The sequence below is a fragment of the Halyomorpha halys genome, unplaced genomic scaffold (assembly GCF_000696795.3).
Source record: "Halyomorpha halys isolate HHAL.00 unplaced genomic scaffold, Hhal_1.1 Scaffold1233.1, whole genome shotgun sequence".
Classification (NCBI taxonomy): domain Eukaryota; kingdom Metazoa; phylum Arthropoda; class Insecta; order Hemiptera; family Pentatomidae; genus Halyomorpha; species Halyomorpha halys.
Window position 1 is genome coordinate 289,112 of NW_027110804.1, and position 12,213 is coordinate 301,324.

Sequence of the window (12,213 nt, forward strand, 5' to 3'; positions counted from 1 at the left end):
CTTCTATTATTTTCTACAGTCACCTATCATCTACAGGTCATTTTCATTTATCATCTTTATCATCACTCAATCATTTAACCCAACTATACTTTCTACGATTTTCTGACATTTAGTTTTCATTGGTTATTTATTTCTCACATGTTATTTTGTAATTTTACTCAATAAAGCTTTAGTTTCATTTATTTTCTTCAAATTGTCTTTCAAATTTAGCTACACATGCCGATAACTATTTTCACTTGCTCACTATCTACCCAACGAGATGTTCCCCAATTACTTTAGACCGCATCTTCATCCAACCCAGTTTCTGTGCCTTTTTTTCTCACCCACACATATCTCTTCTCTCTTGTTCCTTCCTTATTCACTTTTCTGAACATTATATCATATATGTTGTTTTCTTTCACACATTCCATTTTTCACACATTATATTAACTTAAATTGTTATAATGATAACACTCTAATGAGAGTGCTACCAATAAGTAGTTTCTCTACACGCCTGTAACATTCCAATTTAACTTAGATCAGATTTACTAAATGTATTATAATGTACAGTTGTAAATAGCAATAAATAAATATTTAAAAAAAAATTGTTATCATTATTTTTAAAAATTACTGACATATTTTATTATGTTAATTCAATTACTTATCATTTACATTTTCATTAACACATTTGATTATGGTTATTTCTTTATTTACTTGAATACTGTTTATTAATAATGTTTTGTTTTTATCATTCATTTTGTATAATTCTTACCTCTATGATATTATATTTTATCTTCTATTAGTATCAACTACTATATACTTAATTTATTGTTATATATATTTCCATGTTTGTTTGTTATTATTCTATTTTTATTTGTATGTTTCTCTAAATTAGGTTGTTATCTGGTTTTGTTTTTTTCAGCCCTGATGAAGTCCAGAAATTCAGGTCAAAACGTCATCACACAAAAATAAGTTTTGTTTATTTATGTATCTTTGCTGACTGCACACACAACCATATCCTCCTCAGATTTAAATAAAACTTTTTTGGGGATACCAGGTCGAAAAATATTAGACATGTATCAGAGGGTTCTTGCTAAAGCACCCTATGAGAAAACTAATATTGTACATTTTTTTAGAATTTGTTTGATGTTATTCCATATCACCTTTGCTCCACATGTGTTTAGACATTATTATATACAGACCCATTTGTTGTTTTTGGTGTAGAATAAGAACAAAAGATTATTGATCATATTAAATGAGTTTATGTGTGTAAAAAATTACAAAACCAAAAGTTTCTTCCAGTAAAGCAGATCAAAAAAATTTTTTTTAGGAGAAACAATATCAGATTTGGTTTTAACATACTAGTTTTCATATAAATCAAAACTTAAAAATTTTTGGACTTGATTTTTAGAGGATATTTTTGTCTGCTGATGTCCCCTGTTCATGAAATAAATTCATAACTCATTAGAATGTTATCAAATTACAATGTAACTATAACTATTGGGAAGCTGAATTTCCACTCATTCAAGCCATGTCAATATTTTTTAGATTATATGCCTTTATATGGAATAAAAAAAAATTTAAATAAAGATAAATTTATGAAACGTTTTATTTTATATCTCAGATTTTGTTTGTTAAGGAAGGTCCAATTTGTATCATTCCTTGTTGTTTAGCCCCTTTTAAATTTTGTGAAGATTAGTGATGTAGTGTTGAAGTCATAGCAATTGTTGTGATTTTTTAGAAAAATTTAAGCACCCCCCAAGTGATGAAAATTTTGAACACAAATGTTTTATTTTTTTATTACTACAAAAATTTCTTATTAAAGTGTTTTTTGAGAGTACGAAAAATGAGTATAAACTTTATGTCTCCATAATAAAGGTATTTTTTAATAATTTAAACAAATTTTTACTCCAAATTTTTGCTTTACTATGAGGGCTTCGATTTGTCTTAAAAAATCAAAAAAATTGCCCTAACTTCAACTATACTCTACTAGTCTACACGAAAATTAAAAGTTGCTAAGGACCCTCTAAACTCCAAGAAGTGATATAACTTGGACAATTAAAATACTTTTTTTCTTGGCTTCTTGGACGCATATCTGATATTTTTTGATTTAATATCACCAAAAAAAGTTTTATTGAAATTGGTGATTCCATGTGTCTCACCTCTCCTTGTATAAATAGGTCTTACAAGACTCAAAATAATTCCTATCTTATTTCAAAATAAACTCCTTTGAAATGCCAATCCAGTATAGGAACAGTTTGATAATTTATCATATTTTCCAGAAGTGCCCATATTTCATATCACACCTCAATAGCTTAGGATTATATACAAATATTTCAAAAATGTCGATAAAACAATAAAATAATGATTACCAGCGATGTTTTACACCATGAAACAAAAACTAACAGTAGATAAAAGTTAAATATTGATAGGCTCAATGAAAAAAAAAGAACAAATGCTTAGACTTCAAAAAATACTTCTTGATTACAATTAAAAGTTAAAAAGAGTTTAGTAAAAATTATAGTACGCTAAATTAAAAAACAAAAATTTTATATAATTCTACCTTAGTGAAATTGAACCACTAACAAATTGTGAAAACTTAATTATTATTGATTGGCTTAAAATGATAATCTATTTTGAGGGTATGAATACAAACTAGTTTGTGAAACTTTGTATTTATCATCACAAACTCAACATGTGAATAAACTTACATGATAAAAATTGCAAAGATTACAATAGTGACCATACAATTACAATATAGCTTCAAGTCATTAAGTTTTTGTTAAAACAATCACTATTTGAAGCTCATAAGCATTGAATTTTTTTTTTTAACATTGTATAAAATAAACATGGTTCTTTCCAGTTCCTGTGAATTTAATAAGCAACCATTAATTTATAACTTATAATCAAACAATGAGTGTGAACAATAATCACAGATAGAGTTCATCAAATGTCTATTGTGAACTCACATTGGTCTGAGACAACACCATGAAACTGCATATTTTATATAATTAATTATACTTTTGATTAGTCAATGTAGGTTTTATATTATTGTTCTTATTCAAAGAAAATATATCAAAAAACTATGTTAAATTTTTTTTTCCTAAAATTCTAAGCATTTTATGCGATTCCATGGTGAAGGACTCTAATCTGATATCTTCATTTATTTTACATGATGATATTGTACATATTATAATATTACAATATTATGTAGTATAAAAATATTATCCTATATTAACAAATGCATACCAATTTAATGTTCAAAAAAGATGTTATATATTGACTGATTTTTAGCAAAACTACAATTTTCATTATAATTAATTTGATAACTGGTACAATAGTTATATTTATAAAATACTTAAAAATAATGTTATAAAAAGTCAATTTTACCAGGGCAATTATGAATCAAAAACATTTATTATAAGATATGTGTCTTGGTGCCCTCATATTTATAATGCTCTCGTCTTATTTATAAGTGATAGCATCTTACTTAAACAAATAGTACTCCAAACTAGCATCTTACTAGACAAACACACATTTACAAAAGTTGGTTAACTAAAAATTATTACTAAGTGTTATCTATTCAATCCTTCATCTATTAGTAACAGTTAAATTCAATTTTATAAGGCTACAAGGTACATATTTCATTGCAGCTGAATACATTCAATTAGTCGACAAACAGAATCATTCTTATATAAGTTTAGAAAACGATTAATATGTACATTATGATAGTATTGTACAGATGTATTTATGAAATGAAAACTTGATTTTATTAGCTAATTCATTGTGAGGATATCAAGAAATAAAAGAATAAATAATAATAATATATATGAAATTCTTTAGTCTATAACTATTGATTAAAATAATTTATATTTGTCTCTTGATGAGTTATACACTTTACAAACAAGGCACTACATAAATCTAGGATATGAAATTAAATCAGAATAGAAATTTATTATATTCAGAACACTGAAATAATACAAAAGGTTATTATTGTTAATTTTTTCCTTCAAGGGTGGGGAGCAGTGATTTAAAAAAAGTTTTTATTTTTTAACAGCCAATTACATCTATTAAAATATGTAATTATATTTATAAAGCCAAATAAATCTCTGACTTTGCAATTATGCACCATTTTTAAATATTAATTTTTTCTAACACCAGTTAGATACTATTTAGTTTGATCGTTTTTCATTTCAACGATTTTTAATTGTTGATGGTTAGTTTCTACACGTTATGCATCTTTGAAATAGAAACAAGTTTGATATAGAAATCATTTTGCTAAACTGTTGCTTCTGTACTAAATTCAACTTTGACAATTTTTTCTTTTGTTATTCTGAAAGAAAATAGTAATACATTTACCATTTACCATTTACCATTCGAAAAATTATGGTCAGGTCTATAATTGTCCAAGTTATTTCGCAACTAGATACAAATACAAGTCAGAAGTACTTGCTTATAAGTGCTAATATTTGTGTTTGTACACAAATAACATGTTATGCAAATATGTGTCTTAATAGAAAAGGTTACTTTATCACATATTCGTTTTTGTTCAAAGTGCATAGTTGAACCAAATGAGTTTCAGTCTAATCTATTGATATTATTTAATTTTTTAAGATATGTTATGGGAAATTATAAAATGGAAGAGTAATTTATATAAATAAAATCTTTGTCAATGAAAAAGTAAATTTTAATATTGTCTAAAATTTTGCTGATACTTGATTTGGTAAAATAATTTATTATTTGATGGAGTAACATATCTTCTTCGTAAATAATTATATTTCGTTTTACTTTGTGTCTACAGGATACATTTAAGTTGTTGTGTTTTCATATAAATTGTTTAAAATTATATTGATAATTATATTAAATTGCTTGTTACTGTTGTAAAAACTAAATGGTTCAGTCAAAGAGATGTTTAGTTTAAATATTTGTATTGAGTAAGTGTATAATATATTTGGAATATATAATATTTGGAAAGTATACTGAAACTTCAAAATTTATAATTGTTCATAAAAATGATTTTTTAATGATTTTACACTTTTATGCTCTATTTGTGCTACAGAAAAAAAAAAATGTTTATTTTTAAATTGTAATGATTTATTGTAACCAAAAATATAAAACAAAATTTTACTTTATTTTGAGCATCAAATGTGTTTTTTGAAAATCTGTACTTGTAAAAACATCTGATTAATATTTGTTTTAAGTATCACACATTACTGTTTCACCATCACAAGGTGGTTTTATGCTGCTTAATTCCCATAACTTTTTCGTTGTTAGACATATGAGAAACTAAAGGGTGATATGGGATAAAACTAATATTATTTATAAATGATTGTATAAAATAAAAACATATATGATATGAATTTTTCCCCATTGTGGGTGCAGGACTTGAGAGCATTAAGTTAAAGTGACCAGATGTCCCACATTTGAGTAGTTGGTCCCAAAAGGTGTCATATGAAGGACAATACCCAAAAAATGCAATATATATCAAAATTATTAAATATAGTTTCATATTATTAATATGATAGAATACCAGTCCTCTAATTTAACAAATATTCTTTTAAAAATCTAATCTTGTTTTTAACATTTATCTGAGTCATTTTTAAAACAAAGTGTTTGTACTTTTTAATATTACTGAGAAAATAAATAAAAACAATATTTTAAATGTTCTCTACCAAAAAAAGACGTTTTTATATTCATAGATGAAGTAAAAAATTATTTTTCTCTTTAAAAAAAAATCAAAAATATGAATAACTTTTGTGAGGTGACATTTTGACTGGTTAGAGTCAGAGGGGATGGGGATAAGTTACATTACATGTTTTGTCATTATTCACCCAATATTCATTAAGATGAGAAACAAGGCTATTTTCTGAATAGCTCAAATACATCACATGTTGTGAAAATATGAGATTTAGTTTGGTTTTCTCATGTTCTTCATTGTCAAATCTGGTCACTTTAGTGGAGGCTGATAATGTTCTTTGTAGGAGATAATTTATGTAATGTTTCTTTTGAGTTAAAAACCATGGAATTATTTTTTTTCGTTGAATCATTTTGGATTCAATTATGTACATGTTTATGTAATAATAGTACATAATAATAAAAGTACTTAATAAAACATACTATTTTTAAAAAATATGTACATAATTTAAACTAACACGACTTAAAAAAAACATATATATATTTATATTTAAATGTTGCGATTCTGTAGAATCTTATTAATTTTTTAATCGGAAGAAACATTATTTTTTGAAATCATTTGTACACTATTTGAAACAGCTGTAGAAAAAGTAATTTATTATGTCTTAATATCAATGTAAGTCACAAACAATTACACTATTAAATTTAAGATTTTATTATTTACAATTTTATTCTCATAGTATAGTATTACATTACCTTTTTAATGTTTCAATCAGTAAAATGATTTTGATGGTGGAAACAACACTACCATAACTCATTATAATGAAATGATGAAAAGCTGTTTAAAATTTAAATTTAAAGTCAAAATTATGTAGTAAGATTTCATTAATCTTTAAAAAAAGCAAGGAGAGTGCAAACACTTTGTCCAATTAAGTGGGTGTGTCCAAAAGTGCACTGGTGTCTTTCATTAAAATAATGCCAAAAAATATTTATCGTGCAGGAAAATTATTTTAGTTATTGTGTTTTTTTGCTGATAGAGCACTCATTTCCATGTTATTTTTTAAGTTTTATTTTATTTTTTTTCAGATTCTTCTAAATTTACTGATTCAGAAGAAGATTTCTGACCAAAGCCCTAGTACATAAGATTACATCTTAATCCATTCTTTTCGGTTCTGTTTTGATAAATTCTATTTTTTTTTTTATTAACCTAACATGAGTTAGTATCCAGAAGCTATTATTGTAATGCTTAATTATGGTGCTGCAGTCCTGTGTACACGATGTAATAGAAGCTCTGGGCTATGTGTTGTCGGTCCAATTGGTGTGCACTCACATTTGCTGACCCACTCAAGACTGATGACCAGTGGATGACTGTATGCTGCAGTTAAGGTTCTATCAGCCCAGAGGTCTGCACCAAGGGTGGAGTCTTCAAGGCTGTCTCCTGGTTGACGGCATAGAACTGGCACTCTTAGACTAGTACTCAGCTCTGGACGACAGGTGTGTCCTGGACAACTTCCACAGTGCTTTGGCCTGTAACGCCTTCGACTTAAGCAGCTTGCGAAGAGTAGCCTCAAACCACGTGGTTCACGCTGTGTAGCCTTACACTCATGACCCTTCTGCAAGGAAATAAAATATATATTAATTGTTTATACATCATCATATTTAATGCTATTTGGGAGAAAAAAGAAAATAAACATTGATGAAAAGAAATAAGATGAATCACTAAGGACACGAGGTATTTCAAAAAAGATAGACTATTCAATTAGTTCATTTATGAATTTTTAAGTCATTTGATATTTTAATAATTAGTTAATTTTATAAAAATTATTGAATATACTGTTTTTAATTGCTCTAAAATCTAAAGTAGAACTAGTCCCAAGCCGCTGGCTATCAAAGGATAAACCTGTGTGACAATAAGTGGTATTGGAAGTGTTAATTAGTGGCTGTGTCAGATCTATAGAGGAAATTCTTCATATGAATTTAGAGAATGCCCAGTCATGGAACTAAATCTTTGAGGAGTGCACTAAACACATAGTGTAGAAAAAACAATTAAAAACTTATCATAATCAGAATAAACCCAATTTCTCGATATTTTTTTTCTGATCTGTTAATACCTCATGTTATTTTACTCACTTAAGGGAGAGAATACTTATTTTGGTTTACTATACCCAACTACTTTTCTCAATCCTTCTTTTGTGAATATTGTTATAATTATTAAATTTATATTAATTAACAGCTTAAGACAGAAGTCGTTTAGAGACCTTTCTAAGCATTTATGTCTTGAGATCTCTCAATTAAAGAGTACTTTTAGTCCAAAAAATATTTAATAAAAATGATATTCTGTATATTTCATCAATACAGTTTCATTAGCCTCCTAATTCACCTAATAATTACATGATCTAAATTGTATTTGATGTTACTTTAGCGGTTAGTTCAAAGTCAAGAACAGTATTGCTTTGTTAGAAAAAAAGACAGTAGCATAAGAAGTTTGACTAGTTCCTGTAAAAATCACATAAATATAATATTACAAACATGCTTACAAAATATACAATATACAATAATATAGTTATGAATCATAAAAAGAAATAGAAATTAGAAAAAAAAAATTAAATAAATAAACTTAAATCAGCTACAAACAAATTAAGGATTACAGCTCTAATATATAACAACAATAAATTAAGAAATAATAAAATAATAAGATTGCTTTGTTAGAAAAAAAGACAGCAGCATAAGAAGTGTGACTAGTTCCTGCTAGTAATTAAAGCTAGATCAATGAATAAATAAAAAAAAATAATAAAACTGAAATCAAATGAAGATAAGTGGTAATTTTAATTTTTGTATACATAATTTAGTCGCACCCTAAATACACCATTCATTGATAACATTAAAATATTTTGTTAAATTTACAAAATTAAAATTATACACAATAAAATACTATACAAATATGTTTTGAAACTGAAACATTAGAGCTTTGAAACCTTAAAATACCAAAAAGTTATTAATACAAGTTATAGTGAATTTAGGTATAAATTTAAAAAAAATTTAATTCATAGTTTAAATTTTTGTAGATGAGGTGTTTTATTTAAACTTCTGATTGATTTAATCAATAAAATTTTTCATTGATTTCAAGAAACATAAATATATATATAAGAAAAATAATTCTTTAAAGAGTGATCTTTATATATATATATATATAAAGATCACTCTAATACTTACTATTTCTTGAACGCAAATTATGTTTTATATACCTTCAAATCTGTTTTAAATTCGAAAAATTGAAAGCTGATTTGGTTAAAAATAGGTTTACTATTTACTACTTTTTTCTTTGACTACTTAATTTCCTTTACCATCTGTGTTTCAAGGTTTTTTGGAACCTAAGTTCTCTGTAAGAAACCTGAACTTTGTAATAGATTATTTTTTAGGGACCTTCTAAAATAATACCGTAGTTATTCATATGGATGGAAAGAAGATGTAAAGATCTCTCTTTATAACAAATGTAATAAATTTAAAAACGGATCAATTTAATATGATAAACAGCACTTCACATCAAAACGCTTAAAAATATTGAGCTTCCTTAAAAAAAAAAAAAAAAAAATTATTTTCAATAACTTCTGCCAACATGAGTTTTGGCGAGCTGAATCAATATGTCATCGTGTTATGTGTAAAAAGAAAAATCTATAAGAGTAGTTTACTTAATAATTTTATCATTTTGTTAGGATTTATATGACCAAAAATAAGTTATTTTTGAAGAACTGTATTAAATTAACTATATTAAATCTATTCTTTAAATTCCTTTAATTTTTCCTGAAAAAAACAAAACAATGTTTTGGTCGAAGAACCGTATAGATTTAATTTTTCGCGCTCAAGATACAAAACAAATCAGTTTTAGCGTGTTATATTTTTTCTAAGCTACTAAGGCCCATTACCGATAAAGTATGTGTCTATTAGATTTGGAAGAACTCGAAGAGTCACCAAAAATGTAAAAAGGTAGGTGAATGGTCTGCAAAGGATGTTTTTCCACACAATGCCAAGAAAAGGTTGTCCGAATGTGGTCTAATAGGCCTTTCATCCGAACCATCTGATCCCAACGATTTGAACGAGAGAAAGAAAACTCTTTGGCTATTTTCCTTTTTGTTGTGAAAACCTTCAGGCGAAAAAGGAACGAAGAATATCAGCACATTATTGGTAATCGTGGATATAACAACGTTACTCCGACCTTTTGTATTTTACAATGTATAGACTTATGCAGCTAAGAGAAGGTGTATAAATATACAACAAAATGGCTTTAAAAAAAATAGTAAGCATAACGAGGCTTTTAAAATAAGTAACTAGCTTAAAAAAAAGTCTTCTTCATATACTATGAAAAATAAAGTAAACTTTATAAAATTTAGAATAACATTTAAACATAAATCCACTTTTTGAGGCTCCCGGTGTCGAGATAACCAATCAAGATGTTCTCTTTGTGTGACAACCCAGCTCAAAAATGTTAAATCTGCTCAAAGTTTTAAGGATCTGATGTTACGTATTTAACATCGGAATGACAGTTTTTCATTTACTATATAAATTGAAATAAAGCCAAAGAAAGTATTACTATCATAAATTGTAAAGAAGTTGGTGTTTTGAAAGGAGCAAGAAATATTTCAAATCGATGCAGAGTGGTTGTGAAAATTATGTTATGCGCATGGCCACCAGATATTTTTTTATCGATTTATATTAAGTATAGTTTACAAAAAAATATTTTTAAGTTAGAAATTTTACAGTTAATAAAATCCATTAATAATCATCCATGAATTTGGATAATTGTTAATTATTGGAAAATATTATTACGCAAATGAAATATATAGTAGTAATTTTAATATTTTTCATTGATTTTTTGTTTCTTATTGTGAATTGTTTTCTTTTCAGTAATACTATTTTTTGAAAATCAGAAAGATTATGGTCTCTTTGTTCAAATGAGCGAGAGTGCCCCTTCTTATCACTGAAATGATTCAATATCATTTCGATATCGAGTTAGTCGAATTTCGGTATGGACCGAATAAATTTCGATTTTAAATTTGATCACTCTTGTCTAAATAGATTGGTGATGATAGGTGGGATATCCAGTCTTTCCTAGTTAGAGACAAGGTTAAGCCTCCAGAACTGTCCAAAAGCGAATTTTATCTTATATTACAGTACAGATGATATCAGGAATTTTATTTCTTATTCACGAATTAATCTTTCTGAGTCTACTAGTATTCCTGAAAGTTGCATCCTGAGGTCCTCGAACCGTCTGCCGATAAATCTATGGCTTTCTGTTCTTCTACTCAATACCGGTTTGAGTATTCAATACCTTTCAAAGTATCCTGTTTGTTCTTGTTGTACTTAGTGTTACTTATGAATTCATCTCGACAATTATGAATTCATATGTAGTTTAAAAACTTTCCAAAACTGAAAACAATTCCTATAACTTTGATAATGAAGACACCTGCGTTTAATATATCTGGATATATAAAGTTACTTAAATACCAAAAACAAAATAAAGTATTATCTTGCAGTAGGATAACAATAGTAATGTGTTTTGAGCTCAAGTAGATTGGTCAGTAGAATAAGTCTATTGATCAAAGAGAGAGAGAGCACATTAGCCAACCATTAGGCTTCAACTCTTCCAGCTTCCATTTGCTAGATTATTTTACTGTTTTCACTTCGTGGTCTGGAAAGATTGCTTCAATGAAACTTAATTCAATTACTTTCATCAACGTTCAGAGCAGGAAACACTTGCCTTCTTCCACTTAGGTAATTAATTCATTTATCTAAGAAAGTGACATTCCGTTGGGTACGGAAACTTCAAGGGTAATAAAGAACAGAGTAAAATAGTCTGTTGATATTCTTCTGATGGTCTCTGACCAAGAGGAAAATGCAGACATGGATGTAGGGTCTAGTGTTTTTCAATAAAATTATCATTATTATTATTATTATCATAGTCCATAAGGAGCAATCAAAACATGGGAAGTTTTTTCTCTTATTTAGCCTAGAGAGTTGTAATTACCGTCCCATTACCGTCTTTTGGAACTTCAAGTTTTGTTCAGAAACTTTGAAACAGGTTTCCCTGAATGTCTGTTATCTCTGATAGCTACTTAATTTAATTAATGAGTTTTCCGAGAATTTTGCCCATGATCGGTTATAGAGAGATAGGACGATAGGGTGATAGGTGTTCTGGTGGCTTTTTGGGTCTGGGAATCATTATAACTCTAGATAATTTTCATGGGTCTGGAAAATATGTGGAACCGAGGACGGCGTTATATATGTTGATGAGGAATAGGATGGCTTTCCGAGGAATAAGTTTTAGGATGTGGGTTGTTTCGTCGTATCCAGGAGCTTTCTGGGTAGCTAATCATTTAATGATACTAGATATTTCAGAAGGATGAAATGCTTTGGGTGGGAGGGTCATTTGGAGTTGGAGAATATTTAGTTCTGCTTTAATACATTCAAGGTGAATTGGGTTGAGGATATCAGGATGAGGAATAAAGTTTTTAGAGAGGTGTTGTCCAAATGTTTGTGATTAAAGTTAAATACATTTTGACTTTTCTGATTCCTACTTTTAGTTTGTTAGTCGATTTGGTGTAA

The 12,213-nt window shown here is 27.4% G+C and overlaps 1 protein-coding gene across 1 annotated transcript in view; it reads right to left on the reverse strand.

Moving 5' to 3' along the window:
* Positions 1-2,460: 2,460 nt before the first annotated feature.
* Ccn overlaps positions 2,461-12,213 on the reverse strand; it is a gene marked incomplete at its 5' end in the record, with an annotated part of 80,415 nt that continues 70,662 nt past the window's right edge. The window contains 1 exon segment of the mRNA XM_067048922.1: positions 2,461-7,226. Within this exon segment, the coding sequence (XP_066905023.1) occupies positions 6,864-7,226 (363 nt within the window).